Source organism: Artemia franciscana, chromosome 2 (assembly GCF_032884065.1).
Source record: "Artemia franciscana chromosome 2, ASM3288406v1, whole genome shotgun sequence".
Lineage (NCBI taxonomy): Eukaryota > Metazoa > Arthropoda > Branchiopoda > Anostraca > Artemiidae > Artemia > Artemia franciscana.
In genome coordinates this window covers 46,093,393-46,120,121 of record NC_088864.1, presented here as the reverse complement: position 1 = coordinate 46,120,121, position 26,729 = coordinate 46,093,393, and the positions used below count along the sequence as shown (strand labels likewise).

General features: G+C 34.0%; 1 protein-coding gene across 2 annotated transcripts in view; it reads left to right on the top strand.

The window, feature by feature from the left end:
• LOC136042748 (lachesin-like) overlaps positions 1 to 26,729 on the top strand; it is a 119,395-nt gene that overhangs the window by 74,884 nt on the left and 17,782 nt on the right. Inside the window, exons 5-8 of one of the 2 annotated variants that reach the window (XM_065727715.1) lie at positions 5,024 to 5,191; positions 15,604 to 15,732; positions 22,263 to 22,553; positions 25,579 to 25,626. In XM_065727715.1, the coding sequence (XP_065583787.1) occupies positions 5,024 to 5,191; positions 15,604 to 15,732; positions 22,263 to 22,553; positions 25,579 to 25,626 (636 nt within the window). The remainder of the gene's footprint in view (positions 1 to 5,023; positions 5,192 to 15,603; positions 15,733 to 22,262; positions 22,554 to 25,578; positions 25,627 to 26,729) is intronic. The other variant, XM_065727719.1, reaches the window with a different exon arrangement.

Genomic DNA, 26,729 nt, shown 5'->3' with positions numbered 1-26,729 from the left:
TCACTGTCATGAACAGTTGGTCTCACAGCTGCCAGGTTTTCGGCAGAACACATAGACCAACTCAGCGCAATCACTAGCCCAAATTAGCCCAAAAATAGCGAACGCTATTATAACCTTATTATGCCCTATTATAGCGCTATTATGAGTAAAACGATAAAAAATGTAATCGGCATATCCCAAAACCTACATATAAGTGTAAGTGAAAAGTAAGATAAGAGCCCTGAATATGAACAAAAATTACCACCCCTCCACGTAAAACATAAAAGGATATCTAGTAACAAGCAGAAAATTCACCTCTGCACTGTTTTGTTCCAATATTTTAGCATATCACTGGGGAATTTACCAGATAAATATGCTCCATAGACTCAGAGGCGATAATTGATAATAGGTACTGCCCACTAAGTGGGTGTTGTTTTCTTGCAATGAGAGAATAACCTTTATTCCATTTTCGGGTTTCGGTGAAGCGCTAGTCAATTTTATAACGGCACACGTGTTAAGGTCATAACTTTGTTCGTTTCAAGTTTCAACTTCTTTTTATTAGCCCATATAATCCATGATGCGTGTATACTAAATTATTATGCGTTATTAGGTATTTAATCTTTATAAATTACTAGCTGTTGGGGTGGTGTTTCGCGCCACCCCAACATCTAGTTGGTGGGGGCACTTTGCGCCACCCTCAAGCCCCCCCCCCCCCCGCGCGCGTAAGTCGTTACGCGCCATATTAGTTACGCGCCATTGTAGTTGTGTCCCTGTGTCCCACCTGTGAATATAGATAGATATCTATATCTATATATATAAAAATAAGTTGTCTGTGTGTCTGTGTGTCGAGTGACGTCATGTCATCAGGTCGTCATGTCGTCGTTATGACGATGACGTCATTAAAGGTATTTAAGACATTCGTTCACGGAAAAACGTTTAATTGTAAAATGACTGAAGAACCTACAATGTCAACAGCCGATGAAGCTGCTCAAAGAGTCTATGCCAAAAAACATGCTGCTGATAGAGAAAGTAAGAAAAGAAAGCGTGCCGAGGAATCACAAGAGCAACGCGAAAACAGACTTGCTGCTAAAAGATAAAGTGAAAAAAGAAGGCTAAAAGTACTTAAGAAAATCGTTCAAAGACAAATTTTTAATTGTAAGAAGATCGTGGACGGAAAAATGTTTAATTGTAAAATGATTGAAGAACCTACAATGGCAACAGCCGAGGAAGCTGCTCAAAGAGTCTATGCCAACAAACTTGCGGCTGATAGAGAAAGTAAGAAAAGAAAGCGTGCCGAGGAATCACAAGAACAGCAAGAAAACAGGCTTGCGGCTAAAGAACGCAAAACCGCGCAGTTAGATGAAAATCCACCTGGACAGCAAGAGTCAAAACATATCAAAACTGAAAATGATAGCGATGATGATTGGGTTTGGGATTTTGACTTAGATAAGGTCATCAATGCCTACCAGATTTTAGTTAAAAAAAAAACAAAGGTTCGGTGATATTTATTTCATAGTGACGCTGAAAAATAAAGAAGAAAAATGAAAAAAGAAAAAAGGTAAAAAACTAAAAAGAAAAAACACTCAAAGAGAAATTACAGACCGGGACACACATGACGACCGGGACGCTCAAAGAGAAATTACAGACTGGGATACCGGGACACAAATGACGACCGGGACACAGGGAATATAAATGACCACCAGGACACAGGTATTTAAGAATATCGTTCAAAGACGAATTCTTAGTTGTAAGAACATCGTTGAAAGAGAAATTTCTAATTGTAAAATGACTGAAGAACCTACAATGGCAGCACCCGAGGAAGCTGCTCAAAACGAATGTATTCAAGCCGAAGTAGCTGAGTTGGTAAAGCGTTATGTTTCAGGTTCTAGGTCCGAGAGGCTCCAAGTTTGAACCTTGGCTTTAGCATTAATACAAAAGAAGAAAAAAACTGAAAAAGGTAATAACTACAAAAAAACTAAAAAGAAAATACTAAAAAACTAAAAAGCTATAAAACTTAAAAAAAACAAAAAAAGGTAAAAAACTAAAAACTAAAAAAGAAAAAAAACTAAAAAAAAAACTAAAAAAAAGGTAAAAACTACAAAAAAAAACTAAAAATAAAAAAAACTAAAAACTAATAAAAAAAAAACTAAAAACTGAAAAAGAAAAAAAACTAAAAAAAGGAAAAAAACTGAAAAATAAAGGAGAAAAAGAAAACTAAAAGCCGGGACACAGGGAATATAAATGACGACCGGGACACTCAAAGAGAAATTACAGACTGGGGCACTGGGACACAATTAACGACCGGGAGATATAAATGACGACCGGGACACTCAAAGATAAATTACAGACCGGGACACAAATGACGACCGGGACACAGGGAATATAAATGACGAACGGGCGTTCAAAGAGAATTTACTGGGACACTGGGACACAAATGACGACCGAGATACTGGGAATATAAATGACGACCGAGACACAGGGAATGTTCGATTAGCAATCACCATCAACAAAGCTCAAGGGCAATCATTAGAATAATGAGGTATAGATCTGAATACGGATTGTTTTTCCCATGGACAATTTTATGTTGCATGTTCAAGAGTCGGTAAACCTGACAATCTATTTATATGCACAGACAATGGGACATCGAAGAATGTTGTATATTCGCATGATTTACGTAGTTAAAAACATATATATCTATAACGAAAAGAGAAATCTTTTCTCTTTTATCTATATTCACAGGTGGGACACAGGGACACAACTACAATGGCACGTAATTAATATGGCGCGTAACGACTTACGCGCGCGGGGGCTTGGGGGGCGCGAAGCGCCCCCACCAACTAGGTGTTGGGGTGGCCCGAAGCGCCACCCCAACAGCTAGTATATAAATATTTATATATATATATATGTTTTAACTACGTAAAACTTGCGAATATACAACATTCTTCGCTGTCCCATTGTCTGTGCATATAAATAGGTTGTCGGGTTTACCGACTCTTGAACATGCAATATATAATTGTCCATGGGAAAAACAATCCGTATTCAGATCTAAACCTCATTATTCTAATGATTGCCTTTGCTCAATCCTTATAATGACGTCAGTCGACAAACATGACGTCAGTCGACACACAAACATGACGTCAGTCAACAGACAAACAACTTATCTTTATATATATAGATGTTCGAAACCTAGAGCAAAAGAAAATCAGACTGAAATCACAAATGCATAAATGTTTATTGTCACTCATGGTTAATATAGGTGTAAACTTAGGAAATGTCAAAAGTGCTTAGAAAATGTCAAAGATTTCATCCAAGACCTCAAAACCCCCGCTTCTTTAATATTACTTGCTTGTTACTTACCTCAAGCTTACACTTTGAATTATTAAACCACTGAAACATGAATTTTGATGAAAGAGAGGTTTGATAGCATTTTCCATCCCCAGAAAAACATCCTCTAACAACTAAGACGGACTAGAGTTCCCTGGGTGCCGCAGCTGAGGGACGGGGCACCGCAGCTAGGGGGCTGCCTACTCTGATCAAATCTTTGAATTTGATTCGTTTTTTTGTTTATGTTGGAGTTGGGTTAGAATCGCTGTAAATGGTTTTTCCCGGACACCACCACCCTTATGAACGACTCAATGTACAGTTACAATTAAGCTAGATTATCTTAGGTTAATTTCTCTCTGACGGCTAGATACTTCTTGCCAATGCTTCTTACCTGACAACATAGGTTGGTCTTGCTATAACTTACCCATATTTGTGTTTTTCCGGGTAAGAACAGGAACTGAACATTAACAAAAAGATGGAAATCGACTGATATCGGGCTGAATAGTCTTGACAGACATGCCCACGTTTGCTGAAACAGAAGAAGAAGATGACGAAATCCAACGTGTCACATATATTTTTCATAAAGCAAAAGATTTACTACCAAACTAGCTGGTCAACATACCAAAAATACATCATATATCTACAGTTGTTTTTTAAATGTCCGTTTGATGTTTTGGGCCTGAATGATAGGTTGCAATTTAACTTCAAACTGCCACACAATAATAACATTTTATTTCTCTTTGCGTTTTCAAAGGGCGTTTTTAAGTATGGAAAGAACTACTAAAAAGGCCTTAAAGCTTCGCGGTATACATAACTAAGGAACAAAAGTTTCTCTCATAAAAAATTAATCAACATACAAATAGAAAATGGGGGGCTTGTACGCAACTGAATTCAACTTGTTACTTTTTAAATAAAAGAAAGTCTTTCAAATGGTAGCAAAGAGCATCGTTCGGAGGTTATCAGAGGTTATTTGTGAATAAGGGGGCTCCCCCTACCCACCCTCCCTCCTTTTACGGTGAATTCTTATGCTGCTTTAAAATAGTTCTCGTTCTAGCTCAATAACCCTTGTGTTTAAGAAGTTGTTCTTAAGGAATTAGGACAAAAAGTGAAACTTTAGTTTAAAGAGTGGGAGCTGAGGAAGAGGTTACTCTCCTCGTATACGGAACATTTAGTCTTTGTCTTTAGCTTAACGTCGCTTTTTAGATTCATTGAAGAAAACTTAATAACCTATTTAATTCCCGTTCGTTCTTCATGGTGTACAAGGGTTACCTCCAATGCGAGGACAGCTACCACCCCTTAAACCCGACTCTTTAAATCAGAATTTAGCTTTTGCACCACATATAACTTTCTTATATTTTCACTATCCTAAAATCTCATAAGAAAAAAACCAATCAGGTGTATGCACTTTTTACTGGCTTAATATTTGACAAAGCAACAACAGGTAAATACAACAATAGGTAAAAAAAAGTCAGGGTTATTCGGCTTCTCTTTCTGTAATGCCCTTAAGGAATATTGCGATTGGATCATGACAATAAGTAAGAAAAACAAACCAATAGAATGAAGCAACGCTTTTTATCATAGAGTCCTTGTACAGTATTATCTCTTTTTCTCTTTGATAAAGATCTCCAACACAATTAAAAATATTATTGTTTCTATTGCGTTTTAAATAATATTCCTATTTCTAAAATGTGCTTACAATCATATATATGAAATTTTCCAGTTCCACCAGAAATTGCTGACAATGTCAGTTCACCGTCCCAAGTAACAGTTCGAGAGGGAGGAAAAATTACTTTAACATGCAAGGCTGAAGGATTTCCAAGGCCGAAGGTCACATGGAGAAGAGAAGACAGCCGACCACTTTCCCTTGGAGCGGATAGAAGGAAAGTCTGTGAGTCTTTGCATTTACTACTTTCAATTTTAGCCTATATTGTATGATTACCTAACAGAAGGTGAATTAACTTTGTTACACAGTATTTGTAGAGCAGTGACGTAATATATAAATCACCTTTTGTGGAGACCTTACTGATACTTAATAAACATTGAAGCCCTTTGTAATACCATCAGTGCCAAGTTTTGTTCAAGAGTTATTATTGAAGGGTCTTTGGAATAATATATAATTGGCATTATCTACAAAATGAAATTAATCTGGACTCCTTCTTTCTAAAAAAGAACAAAATACAAAAGATCTTAATATTAATGCCTAAAACAGATGACTTCTACTGTAAGGGGGAAGTTCAGGCAACTTAAAAACTATCCTGAATATTAGGAGCATAATCTAAACTGGTGAAGATTGGCTGAATTCAAATAAAGACCAGTTGCTAAGTTATTAAAAGGATACTGAGGATATCATTGATCATAATCAATTATTTGTTATCACTTTCATCCTAAGATAGCTCACATCTTCAAATTCTACTCTTTACATTCTCATAATAATTAGAAAGAACTGACAATTTGGTTTTGTCTATTTTATAATTCAAAGAAAAGACAAAATTTTCTTTTGCTCTGGTCTTTCGAAACACAATTCGTAATAAATAACTAAGCGTAATCGACTATAATTGTTTTCTGGAACAAACCATTTATTATCTACCATTTTTCTATAGATAATGCTGCTTTCAACTCTCCCCGAGAGGAGGTTTTGTTTGTGTTTTAGTTGGTCACTCCCCTAAGTTTTTACTTTGTTAAATATCCATGCTTACGATATTTTTGCAATTTCAGTCATACTAGAGAAACGATGTTATTCTTAATTTCCTCATTCGCCATTTTCAATTACATTGGAAATATGATATCACCCTTCTTATGTATTTATTCATATCACCTTTACGGCTAAGAGAGGACGGGCTAGCATCTTGAATCTTATTTCTAGTAATTTTGTTCGTTTTAAGTTTGACTGTGCTGTTCATTTCAATTTTTATTTGTTTTTGGATGCTGCTCGTCTTAAGTTCAGTAAAAAAAAAAAAAAAAAAAAAAAAAAAAAAAAAAAATCAACTGAAAGTAGGGAGCTTAAAACTTAGAGCAAAAAGAAATTATTACGTATATGATCCCCCTCCCCCTCGTTAATACCTCTCTGCTTACGCGAAAGTTCGAATTTTGTCCTAATTCTTTAAGAATGATTTTTAAATCAAAAAGACCATTTAATTAAAATAAAAAGCTCTTTTAATCGCGCTAAAAACAACTTCAGTTTAAAAAGCGTAAGTATCGACAAGGGGGTGGCTTCCCTCATATACATAATAAATTTGTTCGTATTAAGTTTAATATTGCTCCTTACTTTCAGTTGAAACTTGTTTTTTTTATTTAATTTCTGATTTTTTTTTTTAAATAACGCTGGGAAATTTGGCATATCTCTCCATTCAAAAATCCCTTCCCCTATGTACCCTCCAAAATTACCTCAATGAAAAGGTCCTCCCACGTACCCCCCTCCACCATAAAAAAATTATTTTCGGTTACTACTGAGCCACATCGCCCTTACTTGCAGTTCATTGCCACGAACTATTTGATATGGCTCTACTTTTCTCAGAAAAAATCTCTTACGGAATTAAAAAAATTAATAACCGTCAAGAAGGAATTATCTCCTAAACCACAATCCCTTCCCATTTATAAATTAAATGAAAACATAAGAAGTTATAACAGCGGCTTAAACTTTTAGTTAGACTTATGATGTTTAGTGCTGTTCCATCGGAGTTAATGAGCAATACCTCTACCAGGTTACGGAGGAAATAAGAAATGAATAAGGAGCCAAAATAAAGTAACGATAAAAATATTCAATGAAAGATTTTTTTTATCAAGCAGGCGCATCATGGTTTCATTATGGCCATGAACGAAACCTCTACAAGGTTGCACAAAAAGAAAAGAATAGGCCACCTCAATACAATGAAAAAAAAAATACAATAATAAACAATCATTTTCCCGTTAAGATATTACAATAGAAATTACGGCTGTTAGGAGCGATAAAAGTTTGAACTTAGTTTGACGAATTTATGCTGTCAAAAGTTAAATTGAAATTAATGACCTGTAAATTCATACATACACTGCATGCGATAAGTTCACAGCTTCCAGTTTTTGGATATTAATTAGTCTCTTGATTAAATTTCAAATAAGTCATTAAAATGGTACTAAATCGAACTATTCGTGGTATTAGAAATAAAAAGAAGAAATAGGAAAAAAGGGTGATCCTTGCTAATAGAACCTTTTCCAAATATGTTAACATAAAATGTGTGTAGCTTAAAATAAAAAGAGGAAGTCTCATAAAGAAGACGTAGCCTCGATGAAACCTCTAAATTCTTCAGCATGCTCAAGAATCATTTTTCGGGAGGGGGGGAGCGGGTTCGACCCAGTATTCGCAAAATGTGTACATTGTACTTCATTGACAAACAGTTCGTGGGATCAAAGTCTAGGTAAGAAGCAACGCAGCTCAATAGTAACCAATACTTTAAAAAGGAATTTGGATAACAATAAACATATCAAAAGAATTGGCTTTTTATGTATTTTCAAAATATACAAAATTCATTAGGTTTGATCTTACATATCAAAAGGAAAATTTGACCGATTTTTTACAAAGGTGGGGGACACCCTGAACAAGTCAAGTGACCTCAATGGGAATCACAGCATCAGGTTCAGTATGTCAAAGAACTCTACTCTAGTGGTTTCAAGCTCCTACACACAAAATGTTGAATTTCGTATTTTTTTCAGAAGAATTATTACGAAAACCCGTCGTTTTCGTAACGGAAAGATTTAACAGAAATGGGAGCTTCTTGGGAGGGTGTAAAGAGGGATACTTTAAATACACTGGGATGGAGGAGGAGCACGCGCAGTTGTGTTTGGCCTCAGGCGGCTTTGTGCTGCAGTGGGTTGTTAGTAGTAGTAGTAAACATTAAAGATGCGCGTTTATTGTTATTTTTGTTGTTTTTTCTCCAGGGGTGATTATATCAAACAGATGGTCCTAGAGGACCAGGGAGGGCTTATTCAAACGGAAATGAAATTTTTTGTGTCCTTAAAAATGGCCGAAAATTGGAGGGCATCTACCACCCACCCCCCCTGTAAAGCCTTTTTTCCCCAAAGATGTTCGATGAAATTTCTGAGATAGTAATTTGCTCAGTATAGTTGAAAGGTTCAATAACTATAACTCTGTAGATATCATGAACGTCCCCCTTCTACTCGATCCTCCGAGAAAGGGCTGAAAGTAATACAGTTATCTTTTATTGGGAAATATACAGAAATTTTGGTGCGAAGAATTATCTGGGCTAAGGGGTGGATTTTCCAAGGGAAGATCTTTCTTGGGGTAGGGATTTTACAGGGTAGATTTTACAACAGCAAAATCTTTCATAATTAATTTACGGAAATCTTTTATCGGTCTTAATTTCTCTGCTCAATTTTAAATGTGGAGAAAATGTTCTGGGGGAACTGATGGAGATAAATGTTCAGCGAGCAGGGAATTTTCTGGAGAAATGTTGGTGGGGGGATTTTCCGAGAGAGAAATTTTTAGTGGCAAGAACTTTCCGGGGGAATGGGGGAATTTTCAGTGGAAAATGTTCTGCGGAAGGGGGAATTTTGGGCGTGATTCGAAAAACAATTCGTAACCAAATAAAAAACCAAGTTTTTTCGAAGTGAAAATTAGGAGACGGGGATACATTTTCAGGATAGAATTTTCAGAAAAAAGGCAATTATTCCGGGAAATTTTTTGAGACGGGAGGGGGAAGCTTATATACGCGAGGGGAATTTCCCTTGGGGAACTTTCAGCAAAAGAATATTTTCGTGGGCGAAGTTTTCTGGGTGAAGCTTTCCTTAGACGAAGAGAAAGATTTCCCGCCGTGATTTGAAAATCAATCAGAAATTAAGTAAGAAACAAGTTTTTTCAACTTAAAGTAAGAACCAACATTAAAACTCAAAACGAATAGGCATTACTCAGTGCATGAGAGCGCTGCCCCCTCCTCAACCCCTCACTCGTTCCTGTGACAAATTGTATGTATTGATTCTCATTGTCACTTACCTTGTAACTGCAGACAATATGAGCCTCTTATTTATTATATATATATATATATATATATATATATATATATATATATATATATATATATATATATATATATATATATATATATATATATATATATATATATATATATATATATATATATATATATATATATATATATATATATATATATATAAATATATATATATATATATCTATATATATAAAAATAAGTTGTCTGTGGATCTGTGGATCAGGCGACGTCAACTAAAAAAAAACTTAAAAAAAAGGAAAAAACTGAAAAATAGAAGAGAAAAAGAAGACTAATAAAATTAAGAATAAAAATAAAAAAAATAAAAAAGATAAAAACTAAAAAAAAAAGTAAAAAGAAAAAACGAAAAAAAACTAAAAAAGCTAAAAAAAGGTAAAAACCAATAAACAACTAAAAAGAAAAAAAGGAAAAAAACTAAAAAAAATTTTCATCTAAAAAACTAAAAAAAACTAAAAAAGGTAAAAACTAAAAGAACTAAAAAAGAAAAAAAACTAAAAAAAGGAAAAAACTGAAAAATAAAGGAGAAAAAGAAAACTAAAAAAATATAAATAAAAATAAAAAAACTAAAAAGATAAAAACTTCAAAAAAACTAAAAGATAAAAACTAAAAAAAAAAGTAAAAAGAAAAAACGAAAAAAAACTAAACAAGCTAAAAAAAAAGGTAAAAACCAATAAAAAACTAAAAAGAAAAAAAGGAAAAAAACTAAAAAAAATTTTCATCTAAAAAACTAAAAAAAAAACTAAAAAAGGCAAAAACTAAAAGAACTAAAAAAGAAAAAAAAAACTAAAAAAAGGAAAAAAACTGAAAAATAAAGGAGAAAAAGAAAACTAAAAAAATATAAATAAAAATAAAAAAACTAAAAAGATAAAAACTTCAAAAAAAACTAAAAGAAAAAAACTAAAAAACCTAAAAAAAGGTCAAAACCAATAAAAAAGAACTAAAAGGGGAACACTGGGACACAAATGACGACCGGGATACTGGGAATATAAATGACGACCGGGACACAGGGAATGTTCAATTAGCAATCACCATCAACAAAGCTCAAGGGCAATCATTAGAATCATGAGGTATAGATCTGAATATGGATTGTTTTTCCCATGGACAATTATATGTTGCATGTTCAAGAGTCGGTAAACCTGACAATCTAAATAAATGACGACACTCAAAGAGAAAGCGACCGGGACAAAAGGAATGTTCGATTAGCAATCAACAAAGCACCGGGACACAGGGAGTATAAATGACGACGACCGGGACACAGGGACATAACTACAAAGGGGACGCCGGGGTGCACAGGGGGATATCTAAATGACGATGGCGACTCAGGGAATGGTCGATTAGCAATCACCATCAACAAAGCTCAAGGGCAATCATTAGAATCATGAGGTATAGATCTGAATACGGATTGTTTTCCCATGGACCATTATATGTTGCATGTTCAAGAGTCGGTAAACCTGACAATCTATTTATATGCACAGACAATGGGACAGCAAAGAATGTTGTATATTCGCAAGTTTTACGTAGTTAAAAACATATATATATATATATATATATATATATATATATATATATATATATATATATATATATATATATATATATATATATATATATATATATATATATATATATATATATATATATATATCTATATTCACAGGTGGGACATAGGGACACAACTACAATGGCGCGTAACTAATATGGCGCATAACGACTTACGCGCACGGGGGGGCTTGGGGGGGAGCGCGAAGCGCCCCCACCAACTAGGTGTTGGGGTGGCGCGAAGCGCCACCCCAACAGCTAGTATATATATATATATATATATATATATATATATATATATATATATATATATATATATATATATATATATATATATATATATATATATATATATATATATATATATATATATATATATATATATATATATATATATATATATATATATATATATATGTACATATATATATATATATATATATATATATATATATATATATATATATATATATATATATATATATATATATATATATATATATATATATATATATATATATCCTCTCAATATTGTCTCATTTTATTGTCAACTAGCTGTTGGGGTGGCGCTTCGCGCCACCCCAACACCTAGTTGGTGGGGCGCTTCGCGCCCCCCCAAGCCCCCCCGCGCGCGTAAGTCGTTACGCGCTATATTAGTTACGCGCCATTGTAGCTGTGTCCCTGTGTCCCACCTGTGAATAGAGATAGATATAAATATATAGTTTTAACTAAGTAAAACATGCGAATATACAACATTCTTCGCTGTCCCATTGTCTGTGCATATAAATAGCATTTATATTCCCTGTGTCCCGGTCGTCATCTGTGTCCTGGTGTCCCAGTTTGTAATTTCTCTTTGAGTGTCCCGGTCGTCATCTATATTCCCTATGTCCCAGTGTCCCGGTCGTCATTTGTGTCCCGGTGTCCCGGTCTGTAATTTCTATACAAACAATCCCTGTGTCTCAGTCGTCAATTATATATCCCGCCTGTGCCCCCGGCGTCCCCGTTGTAGTTGTGTCCCTGTGTCCCGGTCGTCATTTATATTCCCGGTTATATCCACGCTTTCTTTTCTTACTTTCTCTATCAGCAGCAAGTTTTTTGTCATAGACTCTTTGAGCAGCTTCCTCGGCTGTTGCCATTGTAGGTTCTTCAGTCATTTTACAATTAAACATTTTTCCGTGAACGCATGTCTTAAATACCATTAATGACGTCACCGTCATAACAAAAATGACGACAACTAACTTCATGACGTCAGTTGACACAGAAACATGACGTCACCTGACAGACAGACACACAGACAGACAACTTATTTTTATATATATAGATATATATATATATATATATATATATATATATATATATATATATATATATATATATATATATAGTTGGTATATATATATATATATATATATATATATATATATATATATATATATATATATATATATATATATATATATATAGTTGGTATATATATATATATATACTATATATATATATATATATATATATATATATATAGATGGTGGGGGCGCCCCCCCCCCCTTTGTGCCCCCCAAGCCCCTTTGAGCCCCCCCCAAGCCCCCTTGCGCGTTTAAGTCGTTACGCGCCATATTAGTTACGCGCCATTGTAGTTGTGTCCCTGTGTCCCACCTGTGAATATAGAAAGATATATATATATATATATATATATATATATATATATATATATATATATATATATATATATATATGTTTTTAACTACGTAAAACTTGCGAATATACAACATTCTTCGATGTCCCATTGTCTGTGCATATAAATAGATTGTCAGGTTTACCGACTCTTGAACATGCAACATAAAATAGTCCATGGGAAAAACAATCCGTATTCAGATCTATACCTGATTATTCTAATGATTGCCCTTGAGCTTTGTTGATGTTGATTGCTAATCGAACATTCCCTGTGTCCTCGTCGTCATTTATATATTCCCCTGTGCCCCTGGCATCCCCCTTGTAGTTGTATCCCTGTGTCCTGGTCGTTATTTATATTCCCAGTATCCCGGTCGTCATTTGTGTCCCATTGTCGCAGTCTGTAATTTCTCTTTGAGCGTCCCGGTCGTCATTTATATTCCCCGTGTCCCGGTGTCCCGGTTGTCATTTGTGTCCCGGACTGTAATTTGTCTTTGAGTGTCCCGGTCGTCATATATATCTCCCGGTCGTTATTTGGGTCCCAGTGTCCCAGTCTGTAATTTCTCTTTGAGTGTCCCGGTCGTCATTTATATTCCCTGTGTCCCGGTTTTTAGTTTTTTTTTCTTTTTCAGTTTTAAGTTTTTTTAGTTTTTTTATTAGTTTTTAGTTTTTTTTTCTTTTCAGTTTTTTTTAGTTTTTACCTTTTTTGTTTAGTTTTTTTCCTTTTTTGGTTTTTAGTTTTTTACCTTTTTTTATTTTTTTAGCTTTTTTGTTTCTTTTTTGTATTTTCTTTTTAGTTTTTTTTTGTAGTTTTTACCTTTTTTTTAGTTTTTTTTCTTCTTTTGTATTAATGCTAAAGCCAAGGTTCGAACCTGGAACCTCTCGGACCTGGAACCTGGAACATAACGCTTTACCAACTCAGCTACTTCGGCTTGAATACATTCGTTTTTGAATTGGTATATGATGAAATAATTCAGACGTCATATAATGACGTCACTAAACAGACAGACAACTTATTTATATATATATATATATATATATATATATATATATATATATATATATATATATATATATATATATATATAAATAAGTTGTTTGTCTGTCTGTCGACTGACGTCATGTTTGTCGACTGACGTCATTATAAGGATTGAGCTGTATGTCGTCATGAAGTTGTTTGTCGTCTGACGTCATGTTTGTCGACTAACGAAACTACAGACCGGGACACCGGGACACAAATGACGTGTTATGTCTGTTATAACGTAATAGAGGCAACAATCTTGACAGGGCCTTTTGAGGGTGAGGCTTTTCTTATTCCACGCATTCTCATGATTCCAATGGATCTGCCTTTTCAACCTAAAAGATTGCAATTCCCAATTTGATTAGCATATTTAGATTTCAGTCCAGAACCACCAAAGCTATTATGTAAATATCAAAAATATTTATGTTGTCTGAGCAATAATTTTTAGTTTTTATTTCAAAATAGAAAATTACCTGACAATTTTAGAATTATATCTATCTATATATATAAAAATAAGTTGTCTGTCTGTGGATCAGGTGACGTCATGTTTCTGTTTCGACTGGGGTCATGAAGTTAGTTGTCGTCATTTTTGCTATGACGGTGACGTCATTAAAGATATTTAAGACGTATTTCATAGTGAAGCTGAAAAATAAAGAAGAAAAAGAAAACTGAAAAAAGAAAAAATGTAAAAAACTAAAAAATACTAAAAAGAAAAAACACTCAAAGAATAAATAACAGACCGGGACACAAATGACGACCGGGACAGAGGGAATATAAATAACGACCGGGACACTCAAGGAGAAATTACAGACTGGGATACCGGGACACAAATGACGACCGGGACACAGGCAATATAAATGACGACCAGGACACAGGTATTTAAGAATATCGTTCAAAGACAAATTTTTAATTGTAAGAAGACCGTTGAAAGAGAAATTTCTAATTGTAAAACGACTGAAGAACCTACAATGGCAACACCCGAGGAAGCTGCTCAAAACGAATGTATTCACGCCGAAGTAGCTGAGTTGGTAAAGCGTTATGTTTCAGGTTCTAGGTCCGAGAGGCTCCAGGTTTGAACCTTGGCTTTAGCATTAATACAAAAGAAGAAGAAAACTAAAAAAGGTAAAAACTACAAAAAAACTAAAAAGAAAATATATATATATATTTATATATATCATCTTTTCCACAAAAATAATAATTTAGTGCTTCTGCTTAAAAACAGCAATCGAATTGATGCCTCCTGATACGCAACTATCAACAAAGTGGCAATCGTTGTGGTCGGTGATCAGTTCTTACCTCGAGATAATATTCTTTATAGGCGAAACAATCAGTTGACAAGAATTGCTTAAACTCATCGATGCTACGATGCCCTACAATATCCTGACGAATATAAATGACGCCCGGGACACTCAAATAGAAATCACAGACTGGGACACCGGGACACAAATGACGACAGGAACACAGGGAATATAAATGACGACCCGGACACAGGGACACAACTACAACGGGGACGCCGGGGGGCACAGGGTGATATATAAATGACGACGGCAACAAAGGAAATGGTCGATTAGCAATCACCTTCAACAAAGCTCAAGGGCAATCAATAGAATCATGAGGTATAGATCTGAATACGGATTGTTTTCCCATGGACCATTATGCGTTGCATGTTCAAGAGTCGGTAAACCTGACAATCTATTTATATGCACAGACGATGGGACAGCAAAGAATGTTGTATATTCGCAAGTTTTACGTAGTTAAAAACATATATATATATATATATATATATATATATATATATATATATATATATATATATATATATATATATCACAGGTGGGACATAGGGACACAACTACAATGGCGCGTAACTAATATGGCGCGTAACGACTTACGCCTGCGGGGGCGCTTGGGGGGGGGCGCGAAGCGACCCCACCAACTAGGTGTTGGGGTGGCGCGAAGCGCCACCCCAACAGCTAGTATATATATATATATACAATTTCTACAGAAATTACTGTTTGCTTTGTCTGTTTCTAATTACACTTGTTCTTCCAGTATCGTATTTTGAAGGTCCAGATTTGACCTTAACGAAAATTACAAGAACAGATACAGGTGCATTTTTGTGCATTGCAGCAAACGGAGTTCCACCCACGATCAGCAAAAGAACACTCCTAGAAGTGGAATGTAAGTAAATAATTTTTTCGAGAATTTCTCATGAGTTCTCCTGGGGGTTTGTAATGGTGTCCCGGAAGTGTCTAAAGAAAGCATTAGCGCCGGGCGATGAAACTCTTGGGAGTCAACTAAAACTTCGGTAGATATTTGACAAACCGGTTTTTTTACAAGTACACATATTAAGGGGGACATAGAGAGGGACAAAAAGGAATGCCAGTAGAGTGACAAAAGTTACCCTTAGGCTAATGTAAACATTTACTAAAAGCTTTTTTTTATCAATTTAAAAAAAAAGTTTTCGACCAATAAGCAAAACAAAAAATGAAGAAAGAAAAAAAGGTACTGAGGCGTTTTATAATGAAATGTGGAATAGAATTTTATTTAATATGGGATATTATTTCAATTTTATAAAGTAGTTATGCAACATCTTATGCAACTGCTTATCTAAAAGACATTTTTCAAAAATATTTTGCATTTTACATGAGCATACGAACTCTGTTCTGAAATGAGTCCTAATAGCTTAATAATTATCGTGATAATAATAATGCACTCTCAAGAAGAAGAGTTGGATAATAAAAGAAAATAATAAAACAGATAAAACTTGTAAACATATTTTCAGAAACCAGGCACTTTTCAAACTCTGTTTTCAAATATGTCACTTCATTTGTCTGTATTTGTAAGTTACCATACAGACATATGATTTCCAACAATGGTTATTATACCCAAGGCTATACATGGGGTTAGGTTATTTTACCCCCCTCCCCCCTAAATGTTTGTCCAACTCGTAAAAACGTGACAAAAAAAAATTATAAATTTTTTATTAGTTTTCTTAGTTTTCTTTTTTGTTTGTAAAATCCACCCGAAAAGGATTCTTGTCTAAGCCCCCCCCCCCGAAAAAAAAATCTGGATCATGCCGTATTATACAGCCCTACTTATACCATATTATCAGGTTTATAGGTAAATTTCACCATTTTCTCCACGCATTTGAGAAAGCTCATTTTTGTATTCATATCCATTGCACAAAATGATTAAGAATGACTGTCGAATCTTCAATGATTAAAAAGTCACTGTCTCTCAAATTTATAACAGCCAATTGACCCAGTAACATTTTGAATGTAAGCTAGCTATTTTGTTTTCAGTAAAGAGTGAATGGTAATCTAATCTGTGTGGTGGTTCAAGGGACGGTAAAATCATGATTATTTTAAGCTATTAATTAAAAAGGCTTTCCAAAAAAGAAGTCTTTCACAGAAAAGTGATGGTCATGTTAAACTTAAAGTCAGCAGAAACAAATACCTTTTAAAATTCAAAATCAAAACGACCAGAAATTACCATTAAAGAACAAATGAAATCCAAAACGAGCAGAAATTAAATAAACAATCAATGCAAAACAAACATTACAGTAGATACTAAAAAATAAATGAATAAATCTTAAAACGAGCTTAGCTTAATTGGAATATGCAAATAAAGCTTGAAACGAACAAAAATCACTGCAAACAAGAGTTCGGGTATCGCCTCCTTCTCCCACTGTAAAAGTCAAACACCTACTGCGTCATTTTCGCTTAACTAAAAACTGTATGTACCTTGTATAAAATCCAAACTTGTACAAATAAAATCCAAATGAATATTTGATATATAATGATATTAATTGTTGATAAATCATCAGTTTAAGATTTTATTTTATTTTAACTTTTATTTTCATTTTCAACGCTGCAATAACTGAAAAAGAAAATATTTATAACAAAATTCGTTTTCAGTGAAGAGCCAATGACGCATTAAGATTTAGGTTTTTACAATTAAAGAAGGGGGCAGTATCAAACTTTTGTTTGTAGTAAAACTACATTTGTCTTGAACAGTCTTAGAAAGAACTAATAAAATTCAAGTGGACATTTGATGTATAATGGTATTAATTGCAGAAAGCTCATCAGTTCACAAATTTTAGTGTAATTTTAATGTTTATTCTCAATATTGAGCACAGAAGAAACTATTTGTAATATAACTCGTTTTTAGTAAAGGGCCAATCACGCAGTAGGTTTTAGACTTTTACAGTGAGAGAAAAAGGCGATACCCAAAGTCGTGTTTGTTATGATTTTTGTTCGTTTCAAGCTTGAATCGCATATTCAATTTAAGTTACACCGTTTAAACATTTATTTATTCATTTATTAGTCTCTATTGTACGTTTGTTAGCATTGATTGTTCATTTAATTTCTGTTCGTTTTGGGTTTCATTTATGTTTTAGTAGAATTTTTTTTTTCGTTTTAAGCTTTATTTGCATATTCAATTTAAGCATTACTCCTTTTAAGATTTATTTATTCATTTGTATTAGTACTTGTTGTATGTTGTTTTTTCTTTGGGGGGGATATGATTGTTTATTTCATTTATGTTCGTTATGGGTTTCATTTGTTCTTTAATAGTAATATTTGGTCGTTTTTCGAATGAATTTTAATAGGTATTTGCATCCGCTGTCCTTAAGTTTAGCATAAACTTTTACTTTTCTTTGAAAAACTTCTTTTTCAGAAAGTTTTTTAACTAATTTTGTTAGTTTTTTATCGCAAAAAGCTTTAAGTTTGTAAAAATTCCTTATTTCCCTAAAGCAAAAAATCCTTAAGAAAAAATAACAAAGTAAAGAAAACATCAAAGTAAACAAGGTATTAAAGTAACAGTAAGCAACTTGCATAACTTACAGTCCTTGTACCGTAAACCAATGTTGCTAAGTAACTTACTAAATCCAAGTATCAAAGTAAACATAGTATCAAAGTAACAAAAAGCAACTTGCATAACTTACAGCCCTTGCACCGCACACCAGGTTGCGACGTCAATCAGTATATCCAAGTATCAAAGTAACATCAAGCTCCGCAGCTCAGAGGCATTTCCCCGGGCTTGGGAGAATAAGAGACCACCACCCACAATCATTATATACAGCTTTTCTCCCATTTGCGCTTCAAATGGTAGGATATTCGGAGGTCGGGTTTAATGCTAGAGGGTGGACGGGGATGGCTGTGCACAACCTTTTTTGTTTTACAAATTTCAGTGCGCTGCTAGCAACGCGTCCAGGAAATCCAGAATCAAACATGCCCTCTTTCTTAATAAATAACCTGAAAAATACTCGAAAGAGAAATAGTAATTAAATAAATAACTGAAAGAGTCATTTATAAATAACCAGTCATTTATAAATAAATGACACTGAAGTGTATAAGACCACCTCTTCCATGAAAACCTTTTTTCTCCCTTGGCCATATGTTAAAACACTACCCCCTGGCAGGGGGAGGGAGGTTGAATCTGAGTAGTTTGTCGCATGATCGTTGAACTATTTCAAAGTTAATGGTGAACAATTTTATTTTCAACATTTTGATCGGATACATTTTGGGAAAAGAGGATGGGGGGGAGATGCCCTCCGATCATCCTATTGATGACTCTTAAAAGGTAATTAGAACGTTCAATTTCCGATAACCCCTTACATTAAACTTTATATGCCCCCAAGAAACTATTTTCTAAACGCTTGAGTTCCCTCTGAAGTTTATGCAGCCAGCTCTTCCATAAAAAAAAACTCTATGTACCCCCTTGGCATATGTTAAAACCTTTCCCCCGGAATTGAGAGGGGGGTATGTTAACCGCAAAGTTTCGTTATCTGATCGTTGGACTATTTAAAACAAACTGGACATCTCAAAATTTTGTCGAATACATTTTGCGAAAAGAGGGCGTGTGTGGAAGGGGGGAGGGCATATATTCTCTCCGATCACTTTCGACTCATAAAATGATAACTATAAACTTCAATATCAAATGAAATGAGCCACCGTGAACCCTCTCCATAAGAACCATATATGCTCCCAGGGCTCAATTTACAATGCATGCCCCCTGGCACTGGGGGGTTGTGTCGACCTTGCTGTTTTTTTATTTGATTCTTGAATTACTTTTTACCAAAATGACTATGTCAAAATTTTATAGACGTATTTGAGGAAAAAATCAGTGGGGGGCTTGTTGCCGTCCGATCAATTTTGACTTTTAAAAAGGGCACTAGAACTTCCGATTTACAATTGAATAAGCCCCCTCTGAAGGTTATATGACCACCTGTTCCATATGAATAAATAAAAAACATTGGCGTGGGGGTCCCTGTGCCCTTAGATATCTGTTGATTCCTTAAAAGTAAACTAGAACTTTCAGTTTCCAGTAAAAGGAGCCCTTTCTGAAGTTTATAATAGCATCCATTTCATAAAAAGCATGTATGCCCCCAGGGCATAAGTTAACACGTCACCACCAGGTATTTGGGGGCCTTGTCGACGCTAGAGTTTTTGTTATCTGATCTTCAAACTATTTTTAACAATGTGGCTATCTCAAAACTTTTATCCAATGCATTTCGGGAAAAACGGGCGTAGGGAGGTAGTTACCCTCCGATCTCTTTTGACTTTTAGAAAGTGAACAAGAACGTCAAATTTCCAGTCAAATGAGCCCTCTTTGAAGTTTATGCGAGTATTCCTCCCATAAGAACCATATATACCCCAGAGCATAACTTACAATGCCTGCCCCCAGGCTCTGGGGGGCTGTGTCGACAACAGAGATTTTTTTTTATCTGAATTTTGAACTATTTTTAACGATATGACTATCTCAAAATTTTAATCTGATACCTTCGGGGAAAACGGGTTAGGGGGAGGGTTAGTTACCCTCTGATCACTTTTGACTCTCAAAAAATGCACGAGAACTTCCTATTTGTATAGAGCCCCTTCCATATGAAGTGCTTGTGGGGAAAAAAATTAAACAGTTCGTTGTAACGAAAAAAAAAGAATTTTGATACCTGTAGGTACATCAAAAGAATAGGACTATAATGCTAATTTTATTAAGTTTAGTCTTACCCATCAAAAGTCACGGTTCTGAGAAACCTTGCCTTATTTTCGAAAAGAGGGGGGACAACTTGAAAGTCATCAAATCTTAATGAAAATTAGTTCATCAGGTTCAGCGTATCAGAGAACCCTACTGTAGAGGTTTCTTATCTGCAAAAACGTGGAATTTTTATTTTTGCCTGAACAAAGATCACGGATACGGGTTTATTAGTGGGTGTTTTTTGTTTGTTTTTTTCCAGGGGTGCTCGTATCTACCCATGGTCCTAGAATATCGCAAGAGGGCTCATTTTAATTTATGATGAAAGTTCTACTGTCCTTTTTAAGAGACCAAAAAATGTAGGGCAACTACACTCCTCCCACGCTCATGTTTTTCCCAAAGTCATCGGATCAACATTTTGAGATAGCCATTTTGTTCAGCATATTAAAAAAACTACTAATAACTATGTTTTTGAGGATGACTTAATCCCCCAAAGTCCCCGATCGGCTGCAAGTTATGAACTTTTCCAATTGTTTACATATATTATTGGTTATTGGGAAGTATACAAACGTTTTCAGGGGTGATTCCATATGGTGGTGGGAGGTCGGGGGTTACGTGGGAGGCTCTTTCTATGAAGGGATTTCTTATGGGAGAAGAGAATGTTTCCACGAAGCCCGATTTTCCAGCATTATTTAAAAATGATTAGAAATTAATTAAAAAAATAAGTTTTTTCGACTGAAAGTAAGGATCAACATTAAAACTTAAACCGAACAGAAATTATTACGTATACGAGGGGATTCACCCCCTCGTTAATACCTCTCTCTTTATACTATAGTTCTTAGTACTTTTAAAAGAGCTATTTATTCTAACTAAATGGCCTTCGTGATTCAGGGGTCCTTCTTAGAGAATTTGAACAAAATTCAAACTTTAGCGTAAAGAGCGAGGTGTTTACGAGAGGGCAAACCCTTTCGTAGACAAAATAATTTCTGTTCGTTCTAAGTTTTAATGTTGCTCCTAACTTTCAGACGAAAAAGCTTTTTTTTATTTAGTGATAGCTTTTTTTATTTTTAATTATTTAGTTATTTAGTAATTTTTTTTATTTAGTTATTTATATTTTTTTTTAATAAAAAAATTGAAGATGTACGGCTTTACAACAGGCAACGCTATATCGTTGCGTCTGATTTCTGCTCTTTTAAGTTTACATTCATTGTTCAGTATGATATCTCAGTATGTTCAATATGTTTGCTTTAGATTTTATTTCTTAATTCATCACAATTCGGGTTTTGATAAACCATTGTAAAAATTATTTTGGTGTTTTAAATTTACTCCTAAGTAAGATTAAAGTAAGGTATAGGATAGAAAAACATTATACAAAAAAACAAACAATGAAAGTAGAAAAGAATCAAGCAATATGTTTATAAATTATCTTCCAATTATTGATGAGATTAGAAGTAATATAATTTTTAAATAATAAGAGAAAAAATTATTGGCCCCCTACAAAAAATGATCAATCTCAATACTCCATAGCTTGTAATTCCCTTCATATTTGATACAGTCGACAAGAAATTTTCTGACCTTAGTTTATTCTGTTATGTGAAAAGAATGAGCACTTTTGGTATGGCTAATTGCTTCCTAGACATCTTTAAATTACTCATAAAGAAGCCTTCAGCCTTCACCGATTTCCTTTATCTACAAATCACTTCCTGCTATGAAGAAAAGATTACTTTCATTTTTAGTTCCACCAACAATATGGGTGTCACAGGAAATCGTTGGTGCTCCACATGGAGGATCAGCTCGACTTGAGTGCCAAGTAGAAGCTTGGCCAAAAGCAATTGTCTACTGGGTCAAAGGATCTGAAAGAAATGTTTTACTCGCCGGAAAGAAGCACTCTACCAAAACAGATGAATCCGGGTACATATCAAGGATTACTCTTGGAATACAGGGGATCTCACGAAGAGATTTTGATACCTATAAATGTATGGCAAAAAATGCTCTCGGTGAAGCTGAAGTAGCTGTTAAACTTCATGGTGAGAAATCTATGTTTGGTTGCCCTAATAACAGCAATTTCTGCTGAATGTTTCACTGTAAAAAACTTTAGTAGAAAAAATTTCTAGGGCTTTTGTTTTTGAATTCCTTTCGGGGCAAGGCACTTTGACTATCAAGTGAAAAAAAGTCTAAGACTGGATTTGGCAGTCCATTTTGGGACTAGAGTCATCAAAAGAATAAAAACTACTTAATTTGGGGTATCTTTATTTTGTGACTGGTAACTTTTATAGATTGCACTACTATATAAAAGGATATTAAAGTTTTAAGCCTCAGAAAGATAAGAACTGTCCACGAACTGAAAATTTTAGATTTAATGAAATAATTGATCACTGATTAAATTAGTAGATAAATTAATGCGAATTTCCAAAAAATTCAGAAAGTCACTAATTATTAATGTTAGAATTTTTCCGTTAGAAAAGCAGCTATTTCATATTTATTTATGAAGACAATAAATACTATTTATCTATTTTAAAATTTCTTAACATCACACATTTCGAAGTCTCTACTTCAAGGAGTAACGGGAAAATGTGTCTTCTTTTGAACTTCTCCTTCCAAATAAAAAGCAATTTTCTACTGAAATAAGGTAAGTCAATAATACAGTTTGAAAGGCTTATACAGCTTACTTAGCTCTCTCCTGTCACTTTGCATCTTCATCACTTCAACTTTGAAATAATAAACAACAAAGTGTCGCTCAACATTGAATAGGCATTATGTTTGATCAATTTTGTCAGCAAACTTTTTTCGGGAAACAATTCCACTTAGGGTATTTCAAGACATATTTCTGGTTTTAGGAAAAGTATGTTTGGGGGGAGCTGCCTTTCTGGAACTTTATTGATTACATTTCCTAAGAGTGTAAATTCAGAATACTTGGAAATATCCTTTTAAATCCATGGGAGAAACAAAAACAATAGATTCTCTTAAATCTCTTTCATTCAAATGCTAGAAAAGTGAATTTTAGTTGAATTGTTAGTTTTCTAGAGCTCGAAGTTGTCCGGATAACTAAGTGAAAACTAACAAATCAATAAATATAAGTATTTGCTCTTGGCAGGAATCGAGATTTCGAGATTCAAGAATGGAAATAAATTGAAAAAGAGTTTAACTAATACATAAAGAGGCTTATATATTTGACAGTTTCCCTTAGAAAGAATAAAAAAACATTTCGGGGCTTTAATTATTAGCTTCCTTTTGCAAAATATTATTGAAACTGTTATTTAGCCATTGTGTCCATCCTGGCATGGTCTATACAACATGAATCTTTTGAATAATGTCTGGGAAATATTACTTCTACTCTGGTGCTAAGCAGATTTAAGAACCAACTCCAAACCAGGATGTCACCAAGAGCTGAGTATGAAAAAAAAAAAACTGTTTAATAGTAATAATATGTATGAATAACATATTTTCGTAAGGCAATGTTTAATACTTATACTTCTCCAAAGATACCAAGGTCAGGCTTGGAATCACAAGATCCTAGGAAAAATCTTAAAAAGATGGGACCTAGTTCAAATACCACACTCTATTTGTTAAATTTAGTAGTCTCTAAAGTAAAAAATAGTGTTGCCGTCAATCAGTCTTTGATGATCATCATAAAAGCACAAATTCAGTAACAGTACTCAAAATCATCTAAAACGCACTTTTCCATTGCGCACTAACTTCACCTCACCATATTTTTTTTAATCTGAACCACTTTCGGACCGAAGTCTCCTCTGCAATAGCACTACCCTCCTAGGGAATGTGATCTCTTCTAATCTAACTTGGCATGAAAATAAAAGATTGTTATAATAAAGCAAACAGTGGTATCCAAGTGCGAAAAATTGCGAAAAGCAAAAGCAAAAAAAATGCGAAAAAAATGCACAAGCAAAAAAAATGCGAAAAGCAAGATAATTTAAAACTAATCTTGCGCATCTTCATTTACCCGCTAGCAGAATATGCATGTCCTGTGTTGTTTTTCGCTCTGACAAAGGAAAGTAGTTCCAAAATTGAACAGGTTCAGAATAGGTCACTAAAGATCTGGATCACACCATTATTCTCGAAATTGAGTTCTGAGTTTCGTGTGCTCTTAATAATTCATATTTTTTATGTTTTCATAACTTTAGTACTTGTTGACAAATTTTTCTTTTGTTGACAGTATTATTATTATTAAAATATTTGATTAAAGTCATTATATAGTATTTTATTGACTAAAGCCTAATTGTATTTGATTCAACTTTTATCATGCACAATTTTAGTCAAATACTTTTATTTTATAAATGTTTGACCTTTATGGCAAACCCTTAAGGGCTAAACGAAAAGCAGGTCATCCTCGGCTAAGATGGGAAAATGTCGTAAGGAAAGATTTAGGGGAAATAGAAACTTATTGGGAGGGTGTAAAGAGGGAGACTTTAAATTGATTAGGATGGAGGAAGAGCGTGTATTGCAGTGTTGGCCTCAGGCGGCTTGGTGCTACGGTGAGTTGTTTGGAGTAGTAGTAGTTTATCGGTGAGTTTAGTAGTAGTTAGTAGTAGTAGTAGAGTTGTTTGGAGTAGTAGTAGTAGTATTTGGTCAAGAGGGTTGACCAAAAGATGCTTTGATTGGACCCTGTTTATGAAAGTGTATCCTGTTTACAATAAATGACTTGTTTTGATCTAATCTAGTAAACACTTTATGGCGCTTGACATTGTTCCTCCTTAAATATTATTCCTTTGAGTGATGTAACATATAAATGAGCTTAGGATTGAGCTGGATTGATTAATCAATTGGAATTGAAGCGATAAAACCTTTCCTGAGAATCATAACAATTCATCGTAGTGAACAAAATAAACTGTTTGTGGTGTACAGATCATAGATTTTTGTCGCCTTTTCCCGAAATATTTTAGGCTTGTGATATTCAACATTACACTTCTAAAAATAATAAATGAACCATAATAATGAGTTTTATTATTACCATTTTATCTACTATTTTATCAACTTACCATTTTATTATCTTATAAAACTCCTCCCACGTTAGTATGATGTTCTTTATTTTTTCAGAAATTATCATTCCTACGACACCATCTAGCTCTTTCAAAACCTCAAAAGGTGAGTTACTTATCTTAATATTTCCAAATTGTGGCTAATTATGTAAAAGTTTAGCTCTTTCTCTCTCTGTCTGATTAGTTCATTTTTCAATCTAAAAGTCTCCTAATTATCGTGGATCCGGAGGGGTTAACAGATAAGGGAAAAGAAAAATAAATTTTTTTTATTTGATAACGATCAAATCAAACCTGACAATAAAATAGGTCCTCTGTGCTTCTCTGACACCAGGCCTTTTCTAGTTTAAAAAACAACCCAGGCAATGTTCAAAGAAATTTTGTGTTTTGAAAATTAGTCTTCAAAATCATTTTCTTAGATATTATCTCAAAATTTTTTTATCAAAAACGGTTAGCAAAAAAAATGACAATTATGCTACAGGCAGGAACATACATATGATTTTACTTTACGAGGAGGGCTCTATAGAAAGGTTTAAGCAAATTGATGGGCTATATGGATAACTTGCCAAAAAGCATATCAAAACATAGACATAAAAGAACCTTAGTACAGATTATTACGAAAGAACCAGGGTCCTTTGACCCCTCCTGTTCCCAAACTTTTCCTGAAAGCCCCAATTGGTACAGAGCCGTAAGACAAAGCAGAGTATGTGTACTAACATTAGTTAGTACCCAGCTAACAAAAAAATTTTATATCTAACAAAAGTATCCAAATACAAATTATCTAATCTGATTCCCTTTTGCTGGGAAGACTAGTCTCCAAATTTCCCTAAAGGAAAATTTCATTCTCTAAAATATCATAAAAAATTGTGTCAAACCAATTAACAACTTATAATCGTTTTAATACTCAGTTGTTTTAGGCTGTTAATTTTCACAAATTGTTTGAGACTTAAATAATTGTTTCTGGAAAATGTTCTCATTTCTCATGATATAATTATTTCTCATTATATCTCGAGACATGTATTTTTTTCGAAAACAGCTCCATATTTTTTCGGAAAAATTGATTTCTTGAGATATTCTCGCCTAAAAAACAATCTAGATAGGTCAGAAGTATGAAAAATCGTTAAAAGACTTAATTTTAGTTTTTACAAGTGACTCCATGTACTATGTTACTACAACATATAAAACTTCCTTATGACATCATATACAACATGA